We start from the raw sequence: 23,318 nt of genomic DNA, 5'->3' as shown, positions 1-23,318 counted from the left end.
AAAATATATTATTTTTTCATTTTTAAAAATGAGTTCACAAATTAATTTTTTGCATATAAATTTATGTTCTTTTTTGCTCCCAGTATTCTTACGGTTTATTAGAGTGCACATATAAATAAACTTCTAAGGGAAATTAGGTAAATATTGAGTTAGCAGATGGGTTAACTACTGGTATTCTTACAACATAAGTTCCCTTAGGATAATTAGTTTCGTTTTCCTTTAAGTTAATTTCTTTAATCTCTTTCTTTGTTGTAATTTCATCTCTCATAGCAACTCTTAAAGCAAATGCATTATTAAGGTTTCCTTAATTAGAAGTAAGTTTATTGTGAATATCTATACTTTCTTTAATTTAGTTTGCTTTAGAATAAGCTTGCATGCTTCTTGGAGTTTCAGGTTTTTTCTAAGTTCCTTTAAATAGACTTTAATTAATAAAGCTATTATTTTCACTAAGTTTGTCTTTATCATAGTGAAAAGATTAAATAGGATTTTCTTGTTAAAAATAATAGTCGCTTTCTAAATCTATTTGATTGTTTTGCTAGGTAAACTCGATAGCTAGATTTCTTTTTCTTTGCTATTTTTTTTTAAATTTTATTTTAATAAATATTTAAATAAAAATAATCATACAATTTAAGGTTAAGAATTCGTTTTATATGCTTATGCTTTATTTCTAACTTTTAATTCTACTTTTATGTAAACTAATGGCAGTTGCTACTCAAATTATCTTGTTTCTTCATCTACTAGCATTAAATCACTACCAAATTTGCCTCTCCTTATAAAAAACCCAGAAATAATAAAGAAATCCAATTATTCTTTATAAGGGTCTCTATTTAACTAGCATTGCTTCATTTTAATTTTTACATCATCTAATAGTACCTTCATTAAATTAAAATTTATTATAATTTCAAAAGGTATGCTTATCTGTATATATTTACATTATTTTTAAGACAGAATTGGTGCATCATACTTGTCAATAATCCAAAAGGATTTATCAGTTTGTTAATTTAAATTTAAAATTGAGGATTTTCCATTTCGTCCTAAAATTGAGATTTTATATAATCGTAGTAAATTAAAATATGCTTAATAAACTCAGTAAGATTTGATTCTGAAATGAGGAATCCTAGCTTCCACCACTTCTCAGGACATTTGTTATTTAAAATATTTTTGATAATCTAATACTTCTCTCCACTTATTTGTGTGAATTCACTTTAAATATTTAATGAAAATGGTTGTAAAAAATATTAATTAAATAATAAGTTAAAAAATTTACCCATTTCTTACTAAATATATTAGATTACTGATATCCTATCTGATTGTCAAAAACTTTTATTTTATTAAATAATTAAAGTTAAATAAATTAAATTAAAGTTTACTATATTTTCTAGAGTCATTAATTCATTAATTAGGCATGTTGTATAAATATCTTTAAATTTCATTATGTATCTGCTATTTTGATTTTAAGCTACAGAATTAGAGAGATTAGCAGATTTTTTTGATGATATCTAAGAATCAATAGAAGCAGCAGAATCTAATCTTTTGAAATTCCCTTTCAGCTTATTATTATGGATTCTTGCTGCAATCTAAGTAACTCTGCCAAAATATTTCTGAAGGGAGTTATTTTTGGAAAAATAATCTTTTAAAGGTGTCTAAATTTATTAAATTAATTTAAAAAATATATTTTCAAAAATTTATCTCAATTTTTTAATTTACCTAATTGTTTGTTGCATTAATTTATTGTTTTAAATTATCTAATCTTTAGGATTTATTTAATAAGTTAGTTTCATGCTGTGGGGTTTCGGTAATTTATATTTCACTTTACTCTTAGCTTTATTGGTCGTTTTAAGCAAGATTAGCTTCTATATTAAAATTGCTTTTTCTTCTAACAGTTGAATTTTAATTGCCAATATTTAAAGTATTTCTTATTGATACTGGTGTCATATTGCCTTCAGCCATGATGGAGTGAGTACTTGAAGCAATGCTATTTTAGTGAGCCAAAGCAGGCATTTTTAGAGAAAGTTTTATTATATCTTCATTATTTAATTTTATATTTAATATTCCCTTTTCCAATAATTAATTTTAATTATATTCGTCTTATGACTAAACGAAGATAGTCTAAAAAAGCTTATTAATGTCGAAGTCAATCTAAAACACTTCTTGTAAAGATTCTAAGAATGTGATTAATTCATAGTCTTTTTCTCTCTATTACTATAAGTATGAAAGGTGCATGAAGAAAAAGTCCTTAGCTTAATTATTATTATCAAATGAATTTTCTATGTTTGAACTTGGTCCGTTTATAAATTAATCTAAAGATCTCAATAATTAAGAATATTTATCGTGATTCCAATTCTTTTCTATTTTGTTTACTCTTTTCAAGAACCGATGAGAATGAGAGTAATTGAGTATGACTTCATCGTTAAAACTGAGACCAAATATTTCAATAGGATCTTCTTTTGGCATAGATTCTATTTTTTTATACTAAGCTTCCTCAACAGTATGGAAGTAGCCTTCATTAAAGTTATACATTTCGTAAATATACTAGTCATAGTTCACTTTAATAGTAGAATCCAAAGAAGAGAAAGCATAAAGATTCATTTTATTTACTATTGTATTTTTGCTAAAGCAGCTAAGCGAATTATATTAACTTTTTTATTCAAAGAAAAAACAAATAAACTTCTCTAAAAATAGCTAGACATCATTAGGGAAAGCCTCTAAATAGAAAAAAATATCATCTACTAAATTATATATATCGAAGTCTGTTATTTGAACTACTTAATAAGGTAAATAGCATAGCTCTTAATACCTTTCTACTTTGTATCTTGTTTTAAGTAAAAGGAGTATAAATCTTAGAGCAAATTTATATTTGTTGGTGTACCTATCATATAAAAAATTTATTAACACATTAAATCATTTTTAAATTCTAAAAAATATAGATAGTTTAAAAGTTTATTCAAATTTTACTTAGTTATTAAATTTTTGTAGATTGGATAATTTGTCCCAAGGAAAGTTTTATCAAGGAACGAGTGTAGGTTTAAGAAGTCAGCTTATTAAATTATTTTCATTTTATATTTTATTGCCTCGTGAAAGCGACATTTTATTTTGGATTTAAAAGGAAGCTAAGTGCTTTCTATCATAGTTTAATGATCTAGCTTTACCTCAACTAGCTCTACCTTTTCTACAACTTCCTTAGAGGCTCTATACTCTTCTAATTCCATAATGTGTAAATGTTCCATTTACTCTGTTAAAGATTTTGCTTCGTTTAATGATATTTTCCAGCATTTTGCTAGAAAATCCTCTAATATTTAATTATTTAATCCAATGTTTGAGTCATCCAATTTCATCTTTTAAAATTTTACAGTTTTACTTTATTTTATCAAAAAAAAAAAATTTACCTGATAGCTAATGAAAATTTTAAATGTTTTCTATGTAGTTTTAGCTTCTAATTCTTTATCTATTTTTTTTAAAAGCATACTAAGTTCTTTTTCACTCAAACCAACAATATTTTCAAACAAAAGCCACTACCCTGCTCCTGAAGAAACCTCAAGCTAATATAGTATTTGTTCAATTGGTATTATGCCTAGAGGAATTCTCTGTACACCTCCATCAATTTTCAATCTATATTTTTTAAAAAACTATGTTTTAAAATAAAAAGCTATATAAATACCTTTATGCCTTGAGCTCTAATACTTCAAATATGGATCTCTCGAGGTTATTATAAAAGAAAACAGTTGGTCTTTTTGACCATTCCTATATAAGATGAGGATTCAATAGAGATTTTGGAATTTCTATTATAACATTTTTGAATGCTTTTCTAATAAAAAATCCAAAGAATCTTTTCAATTCGTCTGGTCTAAAATGCTTCATTACTAACAGTAATTGAATAGGAGCCATTCTTTTATGAATATTATAAGGTATTTTTGGGAAAAACTAAAGCTTATTTTCATCGTAATCTGGTATCCTCAAACTAGTGTTGATAAAGCTAATCCAGTCATTATGCATATCAGTTAAACTATCAAGAGCATATTTTAGCTTTGTTTTTTCTTAAATATGTTAAAATATTTTTATAAAAGACTAAAAAGCTTAATAGCCTACTTATTCTTATTTTTTCAAAGGATATTCTTACAAAATTTTCATCATATCATCATGATATCCTTATTATTGTTGATTTGTTTTATTTATATTGCCATAGCTTTAAAAGGAATCTTAGTGAACATTACTACTTTAATTTTAGAATTTGCTAGGAATATGAGTAAATTATTTAGTTTAAAGTCCTTCAATATGCTTATCTATTTATGATTAGCTATCCAACTCAGACTTTGAGCTGATTTAATTCTTCGATAGAAGAGCAAAACTTTAGAAGGACTAATGATCTGAGCCTTTACCATTTTACAAAACATTTTTTACTTGTTATCCAAATAATGTCTATTTATTTCTTGGTGTAAAATTTTCATTTGCACTAAACTTTGAAGGAGTATTCATTTTACTTTTTTGGATAGTAATTTTAGTGTGATCAAGCACAGTTTTATTATTAACTTATTCCATATCTTATTTTTCTCCTCCGTAATTATCTTCATTAGCAGCTGCTTTTTAATTTATTGTTTCTAAGTCTTAATTTTTATTTTACTTATTTGCCTCCTTTCTATTTCCAAGCTATTTTACTGAATTAAGAAAGTCTTTGTGATAAAATATAGAAAATTAGTCTTTTTATAAAAAAATAAATTTATTAATTTATTTTAAGATATAACATTATTAAATAACCTTTGGCATTGCTAATTTAAAGAGGTGCTAGTAACTCTTTATTATATTAGAAAAATGTGTTCAAGTATGACTCTATTCCAAAGAATTTAGTTTCAATTTCAGAGCTGTTAAAATCATGTAATGATGCATCCTTAATACTTTTTCTTTGAATCACCCAATTCGAAATCATCTTCCATTCGAATTCATTAAATTAGTTTTCACCCCTCAAAAACATAACAGCTAAATAAACACCATATAAAAGTTAATGCTCCCTTTACATGGCTCCAACAACTCTATTGTAGACTTCTTCACAAAATTTAAATTTAAATTTTTAATCCTATCATTAATTAATTTAAGATATTATCTGAAAAAATAATGAAATAAAATAAAAATGTTTACAATATTATAGCCTTTGTCATGAGTAGAAAAACCTTATCCCTTAATGTGTAAAGAGGCCTATGTTATAACCATCATAAAGTAGGCATCTGAAAAGCTATAAATATCAGATATTTTTAGGTTCATTGAATTTAATCTTATTCCATAAAGGAAATCAAGTATATCAATATAAATATTTGCTAGCTAAGCTAATTCATCGATGTAGTTGTAAAATTTTTTAATTCTTACATCTATAATACGTTTTGTAGGTAGTATCTCACTACTCTCATCTAATTTTTTTTCGTTGATAATTTTTTTAGTATTAAAAATAAATGAAAGTCTCTTATTGTTGTATTGTTCAACTGAAGAATGAGAAGGAGTTCCTCCGGGAGTGTAAGGAGTTTTATCTTGTTCTTTAGCTATTGTACTTGGATTTCTGAATACATTCTCTGGTATTTAAATTTGTAAATTCTTTTCATGCTCAGATTCTATAGAACTCATACTGCTCGATGAATGCTAGTCTATTTACAACCCTATTCTTATCCCCTTTTTTTTATCTTAGCTTGCATTTGATCTGTCTAATTCCTAATTTAAAATAAAATATATTGACATGAATAAATATAAATAATTTAAATACTTTAATAATTGGGATATTTTCTTCTAAGATGGCATCTTCTTAAAACTAATTTGGGTCTTATTAATGTTCTGTTCTTAATGACTACTCGATTTTATCAATTTCGATCATTTCTTTGATTTGAGTTTGTATCTAATCGATTTCAATTTTTAAGGTTTAAATTAAATTCTTATCTTCTGAAGTATGTGTCTCCATGAGCTTGTCAATTATTCTTGATATAGATCTTTTAAAATTTACAAATAAAATATAAAAAAAATGTTAATTTTCTCAAAATAGAATACTAATCAATTATGAGTTCTCTTTCTTTAAATTAATTAATATTTTTTTGTAATATTTCATCTTTCTCTTATTTGTGGAATATTGTGATCAAGAGATCTGTAAATACTACTTTCCATCTTTCTTCATCTTCTAAATCTATCATAACCGTAAATAGCTTACTGAAAAGTGTATGAGAAAATGCTATTTGTTAGTTGTCTTTTACAAAATAAACCCTGAACAATTTATGGACATTTATTAGCTTACCATTAAAAACTATTGGATCTCTTTACTCATTTATGAAAATACTTTGAAGATCTTCATCAAACTGGTATTAGTTATAGTGCATCATATAGTAAAGTATTAGTTTATTCATCCTTTTATTTTTCCATTCTATGATAGGTATCATGGTGTTCAATAACTCTTAGTCAAAATCTTAAATTACTAAAATTTGACCTGTTTTCATCGCTTCTTCAATATTTTATAATGTTTCAGGATCACATGTGTATGACTCGATAATTATTCTTTAATCATACTTTTTCTTTAAATACTTCATAAAAACTTAGCTAGGATCGATCACAAAAGGATAATAAAATGAGTCATTTTCTTGTAAAAATTCTAATAAAACAAGTGTGTCTATTATATCCTAATTCAAAGGAATGTCTAATTTTAGTGAATGCAAATAGTAAGTTTTATCATATAAATAGGTAAATAGTTTTTTATGATTGAATTAAAAGTCGATTGTTGAGTGGTTATTTTAAAACGTTGATTTTATTTTATCCTAAATAAAGTAAGGATACTTCATGCAATAGACTCCATAAAGACTTAAATTAAGTAAAAATTATTCAAAGATATCTTAATCAGTCAATTTATTCATTTCGTAATATATCTTTTATTAGAATAAATGCTTTAATTCTTCATACTGTACTTTGAACCTTTCAATACCATCAGTTTATCTATGTTTAAATTCATTTTTATAATAATAAATTGAATGATCTTAAGAAATTAATTAAATACTTTGCAAGGTGGTCCTTGAGATCTTCTTCTTTGAGTTTTAAATCTTAAAGCTTGGAAGGCATTTCATTAAGCAATTTTATAGGCTCTTTAATTTTTTACTCCAAATCCACTTTTTTTGTTCTTATTTATTATAATTATTCTTTAAGTTCAGGGATTGATAATTTAATCTCGCTTCTTTCAATCCAACTTCTACAAAGTTCTATGTTAAGTTCGATAAATTTGAGGATTTCTCTCTAAAACAAATTTAAATTTATAGAAAGATAAACATTCGATGCATTTTCCAAGCTGCCTTACGATTTTCCAAGCTATCTCATTACACTAAACTATTCTAAAGAAAACTATTATTTGTTAAATATTATAATATGAATAAACTTAATCTTGTAATAAGCAAAACAAATAAATTACCAATTTTTCATTAAAACTAGTTACTATATTTTTAATAACCTTGTAGTCGTCAATAACATTTGCAAATGATTGTTTGTAAAAGTGTTAATTATGAATTTCATTTGCATTAAAAAGTTGTGCATGTTTTTTTGTCGATTCAATGTCATTTTCGATTTAGCTCAACTCAATTTTGTGTTCATCAGGTAAAATTTTATTAAACATTATAAAGAACACAACCATGTATGAATTTAAGGGTTTATGAGCTATAAATTTTTATGAGTCAATCTTTTATTTAAAATTAATTTTGTTAAAAAAAAAATTTGATATACAAATTAAAAGCAAAGAAAAAATTACTTATTCTTTATATCTATCTAATTTCATTTCGTTTAATTCTTTGATAGGACCTGCAAGTAGATTAAGAGTTTTTAACACTTATTGATCATTTTTGATAACTTTGTCTATTTATTCTTGGATTCTTTTTTCTTCACTTATAAACTCTATTAATTAAAATTTTTTAGTTAAAATTTGAAAGCTATTTTCTTAAGTTGAATTATTTAGAAATTATTGCTTTATGAAAGAGAAAGAAGATTTTACCTTCAATTTATTTTTGAAGTTATTTATGTTAATCAGTTGCCTTAGCTATTGTAGACTCAGCTATTTCTCTTTTTTCTACAATTTAAACATACTAATCTTCTAAATTTTTAATTTCTTCTTCGAACTACATCTACTTATCGAGCATAACTAGCATTAAAGTACTAAAACTACCAGATTCTTATGCTTTCTTAATTTTTTATCTTTAATTTTAGAAAAAAATGAATTAATAATATTATACATTACACTTAGTAAATTTACCTTAAAAGAGAACTTAGTATATTATAAAGTAGGAAAAAAAGGGAACATGTTTCTTCATATGTTCTGTGTATATTCTAGAAAAATTGTTCTTCATATACTTAAGATACTTGGGATTCAAATGGATAAGTATAGGATATAATAGAGTTTTTAAATTTAGAGATATTAGATTTAACCAACTCTTGAGTAAGTGAAGTAAAGCATTTTTATGAAATACTATTCTCATTATTTTCTTAAGTTATATTGTACAGAGTATATTTAGTAAAGTTTTTAAATAGCGATTAATTATGTATATAATACATGTGCTGTCTATTTACCTTTGGTTCTTGGTTTAAAACAAACTTAATTCTTTTGGCCATTTTTTTGCTTATGAGAATATAAAGGTGGTGATAAGTCAGATTAGCATGTTGAGTATCTAATTTCCAAATTTCAGAAATTAACTTGTCAACTTTAGATTTAGTAAGTATACTTAATATTTCACACTCATTAGTGATTGAATGAATAATATCTAGAATTTCTTAAACACTTTTCATGGTTTCTTCATGAGCTAAGGTATCTTAACTGATATTGATAAAAAATATAATAGGCTCATCATTCTATTAATTATAATGCTAATTTTAGCCTTAAATATTTGAATTTTAGTTCTAAAAGCCTATTTCAAAAGTAGGTGCAATAAGACTATTTTTTCCTTATTGCAGTTCTAATATATTAGATTGACTGTATTATTAAGTGAATTAATTCTAAAGTTATAAAGAAGGTCTTTCTTAATTTACAATAACTCCTCTTTGAGTTTACGGTTGTGATGGTATTTACTAAGTTGATGAATTTTGATCTTAGTCTTTCTGAGGAGCTTAAAATAAATTTTACATGACTTCATATAATTTATTTAAAAATATTTCTTTTAAATCTTAAGTATTTAAGTCTGAGGATTACTCATCTTTTTGGCTTTATTATTTCATCTCCTTTTCTTTTTTACTCTTATTTTGATTTTTGTTCTCTACAGTGATGTTTTATTATACTTGATAAAGGTCTAATGAGAAAAACTGATAGCTCAGTATGTAGCCAATAAAATGAATTATGCTTTATGCACTCTATTTTCTAAGTAAGCTATTCAAAAATATGTGATAAGAAGAAATCTAAAATAGATGAAGCATTTTGACAGTATGATAAAATAAACATTCCAAATTGCTCTCACGCAGTAAAAAATCATCCATCAGGAACCTATTTTCTTTTTTTTCGCTATAAAGCTTAAATAATTCTAATATGTGATTAAAAATATCTATTTCTTTTTTCTTCGTTACAAAGCAAAACTGCTTTACATCATCGTCTTCCAATAATTATTCAGAGAAAGGAATTTAAATTTGCTGAGATGAATTCTAATCATCTTTTCCTGTAACATCAAAATTAAAATAAATTTTATTCGTGTTTCCTTATTTCTAATTTTCTATCTTCGAACTAAATATATTTGAATATATACTCATTCTATTTTGTTTCAATTTTTAAGGTACTGATGAAGGAATACCTTAATCTCTTTTATTAGAGCTATTATAATTCTAATTAGTTTGCATCAGCTCATTATTAAAAAAAAGAATATCATTACGGTGGTTGAGCATATTAAATGATGATTCTTGATCTATTTAAATATCTTCTTAAATACATTTCGTTAGTTCAACTATAAATTAATCAGGTATTGTATTAAGATCATCAAACATAAATGTCATTTCACTTACTTTCTGTAGTACATGAGCTGTTAATATATCTTCTTAAGCATTTTATTATTCTCTTTCAGATAGACTGTTTAATTCATCAAGCTATTTTTAAAATTCTTCAAGTTAGGTTTAATTTACTTATCTGCTTGTTTGATTAGGTGTCCAATTTCCTACTGATTCTAACTTATTCTGTTAAGCTAGAGAATATATAGATGTGCTACTTATCGCTTTCTTTAAAACTTATGTATTTAAGTTTGTATTATTCTGCTCTTAAATTTTAAATTCACTTCCTTATAATTTTTATTCTGATTTCAAGTTATTTTACATATTCTTTAAAGGTATATTCAAATAATTTGTATTATTTAAATTTGTTTTTTCTTCATCTTAGCCATAAGCTTAAGTTGCCTCATTATTTAAACTACCATTTGTAATAATATGATATTAATTTTCCTAAATATCATTAATTTTTAATGATATTTTCATTAGTTAATTAATAGGTTGACAATCAACTTTTAATGATGAGGTTTCAAGTTTTTATTAATTTATTTTTTGCTTGTTAGCTATTTCGATTTATTTTTCTACATCTTCAAAGAAATTCATGATGTGTTATTCGAATGTCACAGGCTTTCTCTCTTCAAATTCTATTCGTAGCTTTTAGATCTCATTATAGTTTGAAATCAAACCTTCCTTAATTTTTTAAATCTCAAAATGCTATTCTTCATCTGTATTAATAAATTTTACAAAAGTATTTGAAAATAGTGAAAGAATTTTAATTTAATTTTTAATTACCACCATAGTCTTCTTAAGTTTCTTCTTTTTTTGTTTTGTTATCAGCAAAATTTACAAATGTTTTTATATTTTAAATGTCTAATTATGCATTGTAAATTTTATTAGACTCATCTGAGGAGTATGAAAGCTCAAGCTGTGATTGCAACTTTTATCTTTTGAAATATTCAGCAGCTTTCAATCTGTCTTTAAATGTTGATAAATTATGTATAAACTCACTAGAAAAGTATTGGTTAATAAGGAAAACTAAAGATCTGTAAAGCAATTAGGGATTAATATTTTTTTTATTCTCTGTTAAAAACTCAAAAAAGTTTAGATTCTTTACTATCTCTAATCCCTTTTTAAGGCTTAAGTTAGCTCCAAATTAGTTTTCTATACTTTTTATTTCCAAATAGTTATTTAGCAAACTTACAGCTATAACCCCATAAAAAGTCTTTATAAAAAATGAATAAAATAAATTATTTTTTTTAATTAGAATGTTTACTTTTAAGATATTCACTAACTAAGGGTTTAGGTTAGAAGAGGTTATAATTCCACTGTGAGTAGAAAATATTGTAATTAATTCTTATTCACTATATTTAGGGATGACAACTACCATTTGCTTTGACAAATAAGTTGCAGGAATAGATTGAAAAATATTTGATTTTATATTTGAAGAATGGGAGTGCATACAACAAAATGTTACTCTGTCTAATTTAAAATACCTATTTTATGAGTTTGAAAACCATCCTCCGTGTTCCTAGAAATATCTGAGAGCTCCTAAAGTTGAAGGTCCGCTTTATCAAAAAAGTTATTTAATGAATATAAAATAAAATTTAAAATTACCTTGTACAAAGGTTCAGGTCATCAATAAATACAACAGCTTTGTTATTATTAGTTGGCATTAGAGTGTTGTGAGTCTTTTCAATAAGATTAGTTTCTACTTTTTTCTGAAAGTGTTGCACTTAAGTCTTTTTTGACAAACATATGTAAATCCCTTAAATAGATTGTTTTTCTATCATTGCTTTCATCTAGTAGTTTTATTTGTTTGAATATCATATAACCTAATAGTGAAAAAAATATTTACCTTCCATTTGGTATATGAACTAACCCCATTTTGTGTTTATCCACTTAAAACAAATGGTTTTTCATAAGCTAAGGCAAATGTTGTGAAGAAATTGGCTATTTTTGAAGATTTTGTCTCAATATAAATAGTTTAATCAGGAATATAGTAGTTAGGTAAATCTGTATCTAACTTATTTTGTATAACATCAATAGCAGCTGGGTTTAATCTAATAATTTCTGATGCTTCAAGATAATTAGAATAGAAATCGCAGCTAATCAAAGATGATTCATCCATTTAAAATGATTTCCAAGATTACCATTTGTTTTTGGTTATGTCGTAGTACATATCAAATATAGAAAATTTGCTATTATGCTTTTTCTAGTATTAAAGATAGCTCCACACATTCTGAGCAAAAGGATAAGTGCTAGAGTTTGATTTTATTTGTGTAATTTCCATTCTATATTTTAGATATAACTAGCTTTGGTCTTATAGAAAACTTTCAAATTTTGGTTTGACTTCATCTCTCAAAGAAATTCCAATACCCCATATTAAATTAAAGATAAATATAGCTTCAACAGTTACACAAACTCTTTACTCATTATTATTTTATTTTAGTCTCTATTTAAATTATATTAAAATTAGCAATTAAGATATAAAATATATTTATTTATTTATTTGTCTACCTTTATGGATTCATCTTCATCTTCAGATTATATTGATTATGTCTATATTACTGAATCTTACCTTTTTTTTAGTCTTCTTAAATTAAGCTTCGGTACGTTTTAAGCTACAACAGCTTAAGAAAATCCAGTTTTAGCAAAATTTAAGTTTTTATCAGTTATTGTAGGTGAAATTACATTATTACTTTAAGAGGTATTATTAACTTAATTTGTTTGCTGTTATGGAGAGGTATAGCTTTAAATTGTTTACATTTACTATGATTCTTAAGCTTCGTTCCAATCTAGTTCTCCACATGATATTTCATACTTTCTAAACTCGTTAAGGAATATATCTAAATAATTTAAGAAATTTTTTAGAAAACCTTTGTCAGAAAGCTTAAAAATCATATCCTATTTAATATAAAAATGAATATTTAAATAATATAGTCTAATTATTATTTTAAATATTACTTTTTTATATGCTAATTAATTAGAAAAATAATTCATTGACTCTTAAAAGAAAAATGTAAAGAGCCACTAAAGCAATCCTTAAAGTTTGTAATAAAACTTATTTTAAGATTTTTTTAAAGAAATCCAGCTTTCAAACTCTTCTTGAATATTAAAGACTTCTTCTTCAGCACATATAAGGAAATTGCTAGTAATACTTTCAGGGTTTAATTCTTTTAGACTTTCCATTTCAACTACGAAGTAAAGCTATTTAGGTATTCTAAATAATCCTTGATTTGAAAGACTAAAAGTGTTAGTATGTATACCTTTTAATAGTTTATCAACAGTGTGCACAAAAGGCTTTTCATTCATAGAAGACGATATATCTAAAATAAACCAATCATTAAGTGTAACTTCTGTCACCTCTTTATCCTCAACCTCGTTCTCAACTTCTTCTTTTATAACCTCACTTTCATTAATTAAACTAGTATGAGTTTTTTTACTTTCATCCACTACTATAGACCCTACTTAAGATTTCTGTATATTAGATAAACTGCTACCCGTGTTTGACTTTACATCTTATATATCTGTAAGAGTAGGTTTTTTTTCATCTGATTTTATATCTGTATAGGATGTCGTTTTTTTTGTCAAAGAGTTTTAGCTTGTATAAGTCCCTCTCTTTTTAAAATTTCTTTTTATTTCTACTTATGCCTTTTTTTATTTAACTTATGACATAGGATTCTTGCCAAATTGGTCTGCCAATTATGAACAAAAATGTCTCTCAAAATTCATGATATCTCTAAAATCTTAATTTTCAGCAGATTCATAATTTCTTATTGCATTCATCATTTAAATTAAGATACCATCACTCCATTATCCTAAATAAAATAGTTTCAAAAATCAAAATTGATGAAAATAAAAAATACCATTATCATCATAACCACCAATCAACTTGTTTTCCTTAACACCATCTACTTTGATCCAGTTCAAAAAAAAGTTTTTTCCTAAAAAATGCAAAATTATTAGTACAATTTTTAAAAAAAAATAATATTTTTATGATTTATTTACTTTAATATCTTGAACTGATAAATGCCAAAAGCTTTATTAAGAAGCTTTTTTGTTTTCCCGGTTGCCCATACAATAAGAATCTTTGATTATGAATACTTAAAGGTAACATTATTTAAATATATTCGTTTATTCTATCATTAATTTTAACATTTCTTTCATTCAGCCATTAATTTATTTTTTCTTAAGTAGACTCATATGCTTTTGAAAACAAAGCTTTATAGGAAAAATCTTCTTTGCTATTATCAAATATTCTTTTGAATGATTACATAACGACTTTAAATTAATCTTCTGTGAGTGAGCACCTTGAATTTAAATATTTTTAAAAATTATTTTAAGTATGAAATAATTACTTAAAGTAATTCTCAATAGCAGATTGTAGGATGCTCGTAGGGTCTGAGAAAACATCTCCTCTCTTTTGAGTGAACAGATCTTAACTGTATCTCAGTATCAGCATTAGACTCTTCAGATTTACAATTTAATTTATTGAAAAATTATTGTATACTCTCAATTTGCTAATATCTTCCTTATCTATATTACCCTTAACTGATAGTATTTAGCTGTTATAATATGTCGAGATGTATTCTAAAAATAGTTGCATCTTATAAACATTTCTTTCTATATCATCAAATCCCAATAATAAAAAGTATTATTTGATAATAATTTCATGGCTTGGTTAAATTACATTTATACATCTAAAATTTTCTAAAATACCCTTTGGCAATTCCTCAAATTTTATTTAATTTAATAGGGTGTCTTATCTTATGTTAAATCCTCCTAGTATGCAACAATTATCTTATATAACATAGCTCTAATTTATCAATTAAAAGCTCTTTTAACCAGTCACTAACTATTAAAATAAAAAAATTAAACATCTATTTTAATAAAATTTTTAATTTACTGATTTTCTGATGAGAAAAACTATTTGAGCTAATGTGCTTAAAATTCCAGAAGAGCAATTTTATAAGTTTTTAATGTATAGCCAGTACCCTCCTGATGAAACACCAGTTAAAATTTAATTAACACTGTCTTACTTTTGACTGCTATCAAATTCCCAAATAAAGAGAGGCTTTGCTAAATAAAAGCACAAAGCTTTAACACATTCAAGCTTACCTGAAGCTTCAGATCCTACTAAAAGTGATCCAAGCTAACTACAAAAGGCAGATGCTATTTTAACAAATATCCTATTTGTGCATGGTGTAAACACATATCCCTAAAGGATGGGAATAATTTCATATTAGTAATTCATTTTATAATTTAAAGATATCATAGAAATATTATATTCTTTTCCCTAAAATTCCTATAAATAGTCACTTGATTTAGAGATAGGAGGCATTTCGCTTATATTTTCATAGGTGCTAATCTAATATATAACATTTTCTTTAGTCTTCTTCATTATATCACCTATATTTGTTTTTACTAATCCTTTTGGCATATCTAATGTTATCTGTTAAAGATATTTTAATTTTAGATTTTCGAAAAGAATAATTTACTTTTGGTAAAATAAGATATTCGAACTGATCGATAGTAAAAACTTAATTTTCTAGAAAATAGTTAATAATGTCTAGATGATATCTTATTTAAAGGATAAACTACTATGCTTAGGTGAATTATTCTTTGATAATACCTTGCTTCATAGATATAATTACACTTTAGACTAAAATTTTGAGCTGATTTTAAATTGTATCTCTTAAGACAATTAAATTTTAGATTGTATCTTTGCTTGGCTCTGTCTGCAAATAAATAATCATAGATAGATCATGATAGAATATGATATCATTTATAACAAAAAGAACCTAATGAAATTTAATTATTACAAATTATATTTTGATAACATTAATTAGTTTATTTTAAAAATTTACTTAAAAAATAGTTTGCTTCGAAGATATTAAATTCCAAAGAACAGTATAGTTATAAGAATTAGATATCATAGGAATAAAGAATTATGAAATTTGCTGTTTTATATATTTCATTTAAAAAAGTTCTACTTCCCTAATCACTGTAAAAGTTGGAGGGTCATCCCATTCTTGCAATGAATGAAGTATTTTGTATTTATCTAATTTAATTTCTTCCTTATATTCATTTATAATAGATGTTATTTTATACTCTTCTCCTAATCCTTTTTCATTTTCTTTTGAAATTGCTATTTTAAAATCAATTATTCCAGGAAAAACTTGAGTAAGAAATCTCATAAATTCCTATTATTAAAAAGTTATTTGAAATAAAAAATTACTGTAAAAATTCTTTTAAAATACAAGTGGAGAGAGTACCAAAGAACACAAGTGCAAAATTTAATGATTGCTCATAAAAAAGTAGCGACTGTTACTAGAACGAACATGCTTTATGACAAGCTAAATATTATTACCAATTTTCTCTAGCATTTATATGATTGCTTTGAATTTTTCTATTGATGAATTTAGAAAAAATATAAAAATTTAGCAAAATAAGTTTTTAATTTCAATTAAAAAATCTACATTTAAATTATTCTTAATAAATTTTATCATCTTCATTTTTAATGAAAATGTTGATAAAATAGCTCATTCCTCTCCTTGAGAGTTCTTCTACTATAGGTATTAATGAATCCTTTGATCTATTGAACAAAAGGTTAAACTCTTTTAGGTAGTTTAAATTTTTTTTAAACTTAAATATAGGATAGTACTATATTAGCATATTTTAAATTGTAGATATGTCTTTAATAGTTTTTCTACTGTTTTTAATTACATATTCAAGATCACTTAACTTAATTGCAAAGTCTTCTTTGTGATAGTTTTTATTCTTAATCATATCTTCAATCTAAAAAAACTATGACCTTAAAAGTGATACTATTTTCTCAATATCTTTAATCATTAAAATACCATGATAGTCTACAATGATAAATTTAATATCTTTGAGTTCATTTTCCATATTCAATATGCTCTAATGAACTTAATGTTCTTTTCTTGCTTACTAAAATTCAAATTAAAATTTTTTTGAATATCATTAATTATTAAATAAGATTTTACTCCTGAAATCTTTTCTACATAAGCTAAACTGCCAAGAATGTCATCCTTTAAAAGAATATCTAAAGTTAGTTAATTATTCAAACCTTGTTGTCTAATTTATTATTTTTTAGCTTCATTATCGGGGTACATAACCTCAAAGATTTTCTATTTTTATAAATAATCATAAAATATTTAAATGATAATTAATTTTATCTCTTACAATCCAATGCTCAATTTTAAATGCTTCATCTCTAACTTGATTCAGAAGATCTAATACATTTTCAAATTCAGAAATTTAATTTTCTAAATCGTCACATACTTATAACAGATCATTATTGTATTTTTCAAAATAATCTCCTACTTCTTTTAGTACTATCATTCCTTACTCAAGTGTTTAAGCTATCTCTTTCATATCATTTTAATTTAAAGAATTTTATGTATGAAAAACTAAAGGTTTACTGAGCCAGTTTTCTTTTTTCTAATTTATTATTTTATTTTTTAAAATCTTATGTTTTATTAAAAAAATTCTCTTACATATTTCCAATCACTAGAGAACTTCCAGAGCTTATAATAATAATCGAAATCTTAGATTATATCCTAAATTGGCAGAGGTTCTTCATCAACAATTTAAAAGTGGTTCTATTCATACTCTACATCATCTACCTTTTGAGCCAACAATTCAAGTCTAGATTTTATGGTATCTACATGCAATGCATTATTAAATGAATTAGAAATATCATTTAATTTCTTGAATTCAAATATTTCTATTTCTATTTAATCTATTTCTTAGGATATAGCATTTTTCTTATCTGAATGCATTTTCTAAAACTTTATTTTCATTTCTTTTTACTTTTGTTCTTTTTTACTCTTTTAAATTGTTCTTTAATATTTAGCTTACTATTGAAAAAAATAAACCTTACCTTTAAATCATACAATGCTTTAAGCATTGAAGGAAGCATTAGCTTTTATCCTATATATGAACTTATTTCAATCTCTTCCTTCTCTAACTTTTCAACTATAACATTTATAATGTCCATACTCTCTTCAAACTTTAAGAAATGCCTTTAAATATTTTCTCCTTGCAAATAAATGTTCATAGTTATAAACTCTGATATAGATACTGGATCAACATCTAATGTTTTGTGCATTTCCTCATTTAATTTATCTATTAAATTTATCGTATCTTCACATTTTTACTAAAGAAGTACCTTAGCAATCTTTATTTTTTATTCAATTTCTGCAATTAAATCTACTTTGAACTTTTACACATCTAGTAAAATAACTCCTAAATTGACATAATTAGGTATGTTAATTTTAGCAAAATCCCTATCTCTTTACATCCTTTCGATTTCCTCAAAAAAGTTTGTGAGTGACTATAAAAATTGTTTATTTATTATAAAAAATTGTAAAAATAATTTTTACATTTTGATTGAGCTCATTTTGTAAATAAGGTTCAAATTTTTATGAAAATAAAAAATAGAATTCAAATTTTAAAAGAATAGCCATAAAAGAATGTATTCCATAAACTGACCAAATCAAAAATTCTTCAATGTTATTAACGTATTTTATGTAGTAAGATTAAAGATCTTTTTAATTAAAGTAGTTAGGGATTTTTTCTTTTTCATTTTCGTAAATAGTTTCCTCTTTTTAAATTAGTTTCAGCTGTTATATTTAACTTATTCCCAATTAAAAGATCTATTTAAATTCGCTTTCAAAAGTTTCTAGTGATGGTTCAGTTTAAAACAAAAATTCACTTAAGTTAAACCAACCAAGTCTTTTATAGATTATTCCTTTTTTCTAATAAAAATTTGTTTATTTAAGAAATATATTATCAACAAAAAATATTTGATTTACATCTATATTTTATAAATCAGATAAATCATATTCACTAAAATTTCTTTTAGCACATTCATCAAAAATATCCCTCATTTGCAATATTTTATATTCATAAAGCTTACCTCTCTATATATCCAATATGTTCTCAAATTATTGCTTATTGTCTGCTTTATTTATTTAAATGTTCTTTTTTATATTGTGAATAATTTTTTTTTCAGCAGATATCTTTTCAGATAAAATTTTAACTCTAAAAGTAAAGATTGGTTTTAATTTTAGCTTATTTAAATCAAGATATTTTATGTGAAGATTATAATCTACATTTTTATAAATAATATTTGAATAACTCTTTCTTTACAATATATTTTAAACTTACCTGTTAATAGAATGTCCATCAATGATTGATATAAATAAAATATAATTTTAGAATCTCTCATCAAGTAGTTTTCTTTACTACCATTGCATAAAAGATCATTATCTTCATCCAAAAATAATTGGTGAGTTGTCCTACTTGTAAATCGATAAGACTGTATATTTTTTAGAGATTTATTTTAATTATTTTCATCTGCCTCTATAAGTCTATAAGACTTTTTAAAACTCTAATTTATTTTTTATAATTAATTTATGAAGATTTATTTTAAACTATTTTACTTTTCTGCTAAATTTATCGCTTTCATTTTACTAATTAAACTAATCTTGGTTTGCAATCGACTAATTTTTGAGGAATTTATATTTAATTTAATTTATTATAAATTTAATTAAATTAAAATACTTATAATGATTTAATTGGCAAATTTCTTTTATCTTAATCCTATACTTCTGAATTTCTTTGATTTTCCTATTTAAAATTCTTTGTTATAAAAATTTAAATAATTACTAATTTTACCAAAATTCGAAGCTTTATTCTTTATTAAATTCGTTTTTCATAAAATTAAGGATAAAATGCTTTTAAAACATGTTCATTAATAGTTTCAAAAGGAAGGATACTATAATATGTCTCCATATTTTAGAGTAAAGTCATGAATGATTACTCTACTGTTAAATTTAAATTGCTATAAACTAAGGAATTAACTCTAACATTTTCAAGAAAAAAATAATTTTTATTCTATATTTTAAATAAATTAATTAATTAATTACATGCTTACTACTCTTTCAAGGACCTTTTCTTTTTGTTCATCAGCTTATCTGTGGTCAATATATTATATATAGTATTATTTTCTATTATCTAAATTCATTTCTTCAACAGCTTACTTTATAAATTTTAAAAACTTACAAGACCAATAAGATATTAACAAAAAAACATACTTATATTTTATCTAAAACTCTAATTATTTTTTTTATTTATTTTGAGACATCAGCTTACATATCTTTTAATTAATTAATATATAAATTTAAGTAATTTAAATAATAAAAATACTTTTAAATTCAATTAAAGCATCATCTTTATAACAGTTTTTTGTGTTTTAAATAAATTTAAAAATTCTATGATCACTAATATGCTTAATAAACCTAACAACCTTTTATTTATTTATTTATTGCTAAATTTTTTTAAAAGTAAGTAAAAATAAATTATAAATAAATACCATAGGAAGCACTATTCTCACAACATCGTACTTTTTATCAATAGATAAAACCATATCATTTTTTAATAATTATTGTAAATAATCAATATAAGATATATTAGAGGCTTCATGGTTAAACTTAATTTCTTTTACAACAATATACCTAGTGATTTCTTTTAAATTTTGCTTTCCTCCTTAAAGTATGGAGGATTTATATTATTCAGTAGAAGTTATGAAACCAACATTTTATTTTTTTGGGGTTTATGGTGTAGCACTACCACTTTATAATTCTTTTTTATCATTCTCTTAGTTTTCTTCTTAAGTTTAGTTTTAATCTTCAAATATTTTAACTCTTTTTTAAATTTGTGTTTTTGTAACATATTTGATAGCTATTGAATTTTTATCTAATTTATTCATAATACTTTTGTATTCTTCCGAACTCAAATTCAAACATTCTATTTGCTTATCTATTAAAATCTAGCGTATGTATTTAATGGCGATTTCTCTTTGAGGAAAATTACTATGAATTATTTTTAAAATTAAAACAAAATTAATTATAAAAACCTTAGGTAAAATTTACATCTGATAGTATTCTTCTATACTTTGAATTTTGCTAATATCATATATAAATTTTATCAGATTGAATTTATATTCATAAAGTATTTCGTTAATTATTTCACTTTCATATTTTTGAATGTATCCCCTCATTCTTTCAAATGTGAATATTCTTAAAATAATTTATAAAAATTTTAGTTAAAGCAAAAGTAAAATTTTTTATTATTACTTATCAAATATTCTTTTCATAACATCTTTTTAATATTGTAACATTGGCCCATCTTAGTTTTCAGTTGATTACCTCATCTAAAGTATATGTATTAACTAATCTCTCTTTTCCTTAGCTTTTTTATACCTCATCTCCCCTTATTCAATACTTTCATTTTCGAAAATTAAATTTAATCTAGAAACCTATATATAATGTCATTTTCATTTAAATTTAGTTAGCTCGGAATTTAATTGCTTACTTCCTTTTCTTAATGATTCCTTATCCATCTAATGACAAATTTTTTTGTTTCTGGATTATACGATTTAACTTGACATTCTAGCCATTCAAAATTTCCATTGAGATCTGACCATTTAGAATGAGCTCTAACATTCTCCTTTTATAATATTTTGATTGGATCTTCATCAAAAACTTGATATTCATCAAAGCTTTCCAAACTGGATATCTGAATAATAGTTTAAAAATTTTCTAAAATCTTGATAGCTGATTTCATATATTAAATATTACTTAAATTAATTAAATTTTAGGAAGTTTAATTAAATATGCATCATCAGACTGAAAGAAGTCCACTCTTAAGAATGATATGTCAATTTTCTCCTTCTTTTTCTTAGAAGGAAAGAAAGAACTAGTGTAAGATTGATATCTACTCGATTATCGAGACATATATTAAGGAGAATTTATATAAAATTCTTATTACTGCTCTCCAACTTTCCTTAATAACGAAGAGATTTAGTAATTTTTAACTAAATTTTTGGGTAGAGATTATATCTCAGGCAGGTTTAAAAGAGATTGATTTTTTTAGAAATCAATAGCTTTTTTATCTCTTAAGTTCTAATCATTTTAAATATAAAAATTTATCAAAAGAAAAATATTAAATTTATTTGTATTTCATACTTTAGTAGATGTAGAACCTCTAAAATTTGAATAATCAATCATAATAGTTTTTGTTTCTTGCAGTTCAGGGAGTATTTTATCTTAATTAACTTTATATATTGCATTAAAATCAATCGAAAGTGGCTTATTTCTTTTGTGTGGCTATTTTATTTCATCACCATTTTTGTTATTTTCATTTTAATTTGTTTGTATATTTAATGATGAATTTCTTTAAGATTATATTCCTTAAGTTATTTATTTTTCATTAGCTTAAATACTCGTATTCCCTAACAAATATCCCGATGAATTATTTCGTGCGCTCTTAAATATGTTAAAAATTGTATAGCATAAATAATTTATATTTAAATTAATTTTTTAATACATTATACTGGCTTTTTAGATATGGAAATTTACTACGCAATTATTACATTTTTTCTATTGTATCAAGAGTCTACTATGGAATTTTTTAAATATCAAATTCACTACTTTGTTAATAATTTAAGGAATTTGATGAACCATGTCTTGATAAAAATTGATCATTAAAAGATTTTGTTGAATTACTCTAACTTATGCCATAAAAACCTCCTTTCATTTCTAAAAACTATAGTAAATTTGATGAAGAAGAAAATTTAAATTAAGATTTGTTTGTGAATAATTCTTTTGATCTTATGAAGGTTAATTATCCTTTTACTTGTATAAGACTGATAAAATATAAAGAAAACAATTGATTAATTGATAAAATTTTCTAAATATCAACAATTATTAATCATAAGTTATAGAATATATAAAATTTTCAAAAATTTTTGATAAAAAGAATGAATAAGATTATTTATAAATATCCCTCTTTAAGAAAAAGAGATTTTTTAATTTCATTATTAATAATACAAAAGATCTAAATAAAATGTCATTAATTTTTTATATCTAACCAAAAAAGATTTAATAAGCATATTTCGTTCTGTCAAATAGATATGATTAAATAAATAAAAAATATTCAAATATAATGATAGTAAATATTTTTTTATTAAAGTAATAATTAAATTATTTTATATATATTTTTTTAAATTGTTATTTTTTATAAAGCTAGTTTTAGTTTAACTAAAAGTAAATAATAATTGGAAAATTTTTAAATATGAGTAACATTTTATAATTAATTTTAGTGTATTAAATAAATAATTTTATATAAAACAATACTATTATCAATATAAAATTAATTTGTTAAATCCATTTAAATATTAAAATAATAATAATTTAAAGCAAAATTATTTTAAAAAGTAATCAGCATTTACCAAAAATAAATAAATATTTAGCTTAGTTCAATTTTATAGAAAAAAG

General features: G+C 23.7%; 1 protein-coding gene across 1 annotated transcript; it reads right to left on the bottom strand. All coding sequences in view use genetic code 6, as the record gives it.

Moving 5' to 3' along the window:
• Nucleotides 1-34: 34 nt before the first annotated feature.
• On the bottom strand, nt 35-22,505 carry TTHERM_01106080 (dynein heavy chain family protein; the record flags this gene model as incomplete). Its single annotated transcript, XM_001030269.2, has 52 exons — nt 35-571; nt 625-873; nt 933-1,203; nt 1,268-1,320; nt 1,371-1,643; nt 1,708-2,869; nt 2,956-3,335; nt 3,387-3,609; nt 3,659-4,694; nt 4,753-5,068; nt 5,131-5,691; nt 5,744-5,963; nt 6,022-6,951; nt 7,013-7,350; nt 7,418-7,681; nt 7,751-7,893; nt 7,991-8,190; nt 8,249-10,676; nt 10,744-11,173; nt 11,225-11,516; nt 11,566-11,750; nt 11,807-12,403; nt 12,469-12,855; nt 12,916-13,769; nt 13,818-13,895; nt 13,960-14,261; nt 14,310-14,806; nt 14,858-15,403; nt 15,450-15,752; nt 15,819-16,154; nt 16,212-16,360; nt 16,431-16,902; nt 16,959-17,102; nt 17,158-17,415; nt 17,472-17,804; nt 17,858-18,310; nt 18,360-18,734; nt 18,792-19,087; nt 19,147-19,369; nt 19,422-19,481; nt 19,543-19,608; nt 19,657-19,843; nt 19,908-20,020; nt 20,076-20,137; nt 20,188-20,287; nt 20,354-20,852; nt 20,913-21,059; nt 21,117-21,298; nt 21,355-21,558; nt 21,621-21,944; nt 22,008-22,307; nt 22,401-22,505. The coding sequence occupies 52 exons, from the start codon at nt 22,503-22,505 to the stop codon at nt 35-37; spliced, it is 19,443 nt and encodes a 6,480-aa protein (XP_001030269.2).
• Between the last annotated feature and the right edge of the window lie 813 nt (nt 22,506-23,318).

This window comes from Tetrahymena thermophila (assembly GCF_000189635.1).
Source record: "Tetrahymena thermophila SB210 genomic scaffold scf_8254454, whole genome shotgun sequence".
Taxonomy (NCBI): Eukaryota; Ciliophora; class Oligohymenophorea; order Hymenostomatida; family Tetrahymenidae; genus Tetrahymena; species Tetrahymena thermophila.
This window is presented reverse-complemented; position numbering and strand designations above follow the sequence as displayed.